The sequence below is a fragment of the Apis dorsata genome, unplaced genomic scaffold (genome assembly GCF_000469605.1).
Source record: "Apis dorsata unplaced genomic scaffold, Apis dorsata 1.3 scaffold_455, whole genome shotgun sequence".
NCBI lineage: Eukaryota > Metazoa > Arthropoda > Insecta > Hymenoptera > Apidae > Apis > Apis dorsata.
Window position 1 is genome coordinate 114,077 of NW_006263698.1, and position 3,515 is coordinate 117,591.

Sequence of the window (3,515 nt, forward strand, 5' to 3'; positions counted from 1 at the left end):
ACCCAGCATTGCGCTACTCGCATTGCGTTACGTTATTATGCCTCTCTTGTTTCTTGGATTGTTTGAATGCGAAAACCTTTCTTCACGAACCGTATCTTTCGCGCCCCACGAGTTGTTCGAATCATCGTTCCCAATTTTCCTCCCTTTTCCTTCCCTTTTTCGAACGAGGGAACGATTCGCTCGTCCCTTCTTCCATTCCTCCCCCTCTCTTTCCTCCCCTCGTGTCGTTGAACTCGCGACCGATTAATTAGCGAGCGACTCGAGGACGCGACAAGTTGCATGATAATGAAGAACTGTTGTCTGTTGCGGGGGCCGCGATTGGCCCCGGTGTTTTTGACCCCCGATCGACTCGAACGAACCCCCTTGGTTACGTTTCACTTGGATCGATCGCGAGCCAACCAACCTCTAATTATTCTGTTTTCTTTCAGTGAGACGAGACTTTTAGAGTAAGATATACCTTTCTTCTCTTTTTCAACTTTACTGATCGATTGAAGAAAACTCTATGTTACCTTTCGTTCGTCGAACGTCTTATTTTTCTCTCTTTTTGCAAACAGATATCAAAAAGGGAGAAAGTTGTATCAATCGGGAATTTATTATATTATTATAGGGAGGGAGGGGGGATGGATGGGAAAGTTATTCACGATAATTTTGTAAAAGAAATGGATGAACGTCGAATGGCCTGATCGCGATTGTAAATTCGTTCCAAGGAGATATTTTTGTTTCGATTGTTGGAAATTAATGGAGATTCTTTTTTCAAAAAAAAAAAGTAAGTGATAAAAATACGATGGAAATATCATTCGAACGGACTATATTCTTTTTTCAAGCCGCGCTCGAAAGTTCAAAAGTTTAAATTCGCGAAATTAAAATGGCGATATTTCCGTTTTAAATTAGAACGAAGAAAGAAGAAATGAAAATTCTAGGATATCGGAACATATATCCACCCGAAAATACACGCACCCACGCGACAAATTTCCACAAATTTCAACAAAATTTCGAAAATACGGGTATTGATTTATCGAATCGAAAAGATCGACGCATCCGACCCGGTGCGGCAATTCGATAAACACGGGCTCAGTTCGATTATTTCGATTCTCTTTTCAACATTGTCCAATTAAAATTCCCGTGTCCCGTTCCGTGATAATGATTTTACACGGCCGTTTCGTCGCCGATCCCTCCCCAACGCGGGCCGGAAGCGCGTCCATTGAGCGCGCCATTGCCGACCAACTCGTTGCGTTGCACAGTTTTCGGGAAATCGGGGTCGGGCGTTAAACGTGGGCTAATTAAATTTAATTAAACCCGGCGATTAAGTCCGTTCCGTTGGTTTGCGAACGGGTTGCGAAGTGGTTCTCGCCCCGTTCCGCCAACGAACAGGGATGATCGATCTAGGTAGTGGAAGGAATCTTAGCATTTTAGAGGGTTTTTAGTCGAATCTTAGACTGGAAGCTTGTTTGATAGTGGAGGACCAGTGTAGAACGAGACGGAAACGAACGACAGGAGAAACGACGCACTGTCGGAGGGGGGAGGGGGGGTGGGGGAGTTTGGAAATATCACAAATGGATTTTAAGGCCTCTTTCGTCGAGAGCTGGAGCCTTCGAAAATGGCGCGCGATCCATTCTTCGTGTTTAGATGGAATTATTTTTTTAGGGGTTAGATCTATATAGATAGAGATCGGTGATCTATGACGTGTAATAAAGAAACGCGTAGAAGATACGTAGATGATACCGGTAGATGTTTGGTTGATTGATGTTTTTCGAATAATTTTCCCTTCCACTCCCTCCTTCCTTCCCTCCCTGCCCCTCCCCCCTCCGCCCCTCTTTCGACGAGACCGAAAAATTTCCAGAAAATTTGGGAATTTGAGAAAATTCTTTTCGTTCCGGCGGGGGGGAATAAGAAAATCACGTCCCACGCGACGACGTACATTAACACGTGTCTTTTTTCTTTTTTTTCTTCCATCGTGTCACGATTGAATAGAGATATAAATGAGAGTAGAGGTCCATAGTAGAAACAGACACTTTAGGGTAGGTGAGCTTAGCGTGCAACAATGTAGTGTGTGCTTGTGGTGTGGATTTCAGCAGGCGTACAGTCAGTACATCCCGGCGACAAGGGCCCAAGTAACGGGTGCCCAAGGGGGGCAGACCGGGGCTGCGATGGACGGGACTTACCTCGTCGAGGCCTCGTTCTGAGCGTTTGGCCTGAGCGTTTCTTAGCCAGTTCTAGTAAAAAAAAAAAAAAAGAAAGAAAGAAAAGAAAAAAAGAAAGAAAAAAAAAAAAGAAAAAAAGCATTATCAAAAACCCACAGAAATCCACAATAAACCCGAGACAAATAAGATATAAGATGAAAGAAATAGCAAGCAGAAACACGAAATAGAAGCAGAATAAATAATCGAGAGAAAAGTAATAATATTAATAATAATAATAATAATAGTAATAATAGTAACAGTAATAATAAAAAGCATAAAAAAAAAAATAAAGATAGAAAGGACAAAACGCATAAAAAATCGAAACGATTAGAAACAAACGATTCGAACGTAACGTTGAACGGCCGTGCGTTTAGAAGAAGGAAAGGTAACACGAGATGTATACGACACGTATTTATTATACAGATAAAAATTTCGAGTCGGTCCACACACTTAGAGAAATCAAATCGAACGAGATGAATTTTCAGAGAGAACGGAGTTTAACGAACGAGAAGAAAGTAGACGAGTATGGATAAGACACGGATGGAACACACACGAACATCGTGTCGAAAATAGAAAATAAAATAATAACAACAATAATAATAATAATAATAAAAAATAAAATAATTGACACAAGACACACACAGTGATTCTAAAAAGCACACAGATATATATATATATAATATACAAATCAATCAAATTCTTCTATTTCCTCATTTCCGTGCCTCCACCCGTTCATCGACGACCGACCACCAACTGTGCGATCCACGTGGAACCATTGGACGACCAACGATGACGTCGCATCGTCCGCCCATCATCGTCATCGTCATCACGGGCGTCATCGCGCCTCCACTGGCCATCACCATGAAAATTAATCGTCCCTCATCTCCTGCTCGCCTACGAACGCCTCGGCATCTTTCTCTGTTCACATCCTCTTTCTTCATCCGAGTCGTTCTTCCACAACGATGGAAAAAAAAAAAACGAATTTTTAACGAATCACGGAACAATACTAACACTAATACTACTACTACTACTAATAAACATCGAATAAACAATTCGTCCAAACCCGTGCGAAACTCATAACGAATCCGATGGATCTCTCTCGCGAGCTCTCTCTCTTCTTTTTCCTCTCTTTCACGTTGGATATCTTCATGGACGAAATTAAAATAATAATAATAATAATAATAATAATAACAACATCAATAAAACGATAATAATGACAAATGATAACGATAAAAACAAACTACGAATCATCCGATGATGGAAACGAAAAAAAAAATATATACATATATATCGTGATCGATGAATGCACGATGGCATTAAAAAAAAAAAAAAAAA

The 3,515-nt window shown here is 40.9% G+C and overlaps 1 protein-coding gene across 5 annotated transcripts in view; it reads left to right on the forward strand.

The window, feature by feature from the left end:
* Positions 1 to 3,515, forward strand: part of LOC102674702 (potassium voltage-gated channel protein Shal) — a 110,234-nt gene that overhangs the window by 83,479 nt on the left and 23,240 nt on the right. Inside the window, exon 6 of one of the 5 annotated variants that reach the window (XM_031512519.1) lies at positions 2,073 to 2,225. The exons of 3 other annotated variants lie outside the window; for them this stretch is intronic. In XM_031512519.1, coding sequence (XP_031368379.1) covers positions 2,073 to 2,183 — 111 coding nt within the window. In that variant the 3' untranslated portion in view covers positions 2,184 to 2,225. Of the gene's footprint in view, positions 1 to 2,072; positions 2,226 to 3,515 lie in introns of those variants that run through there. One more of the 5 variants, XM_031512520.1, reaches the window with a different exon arrangement.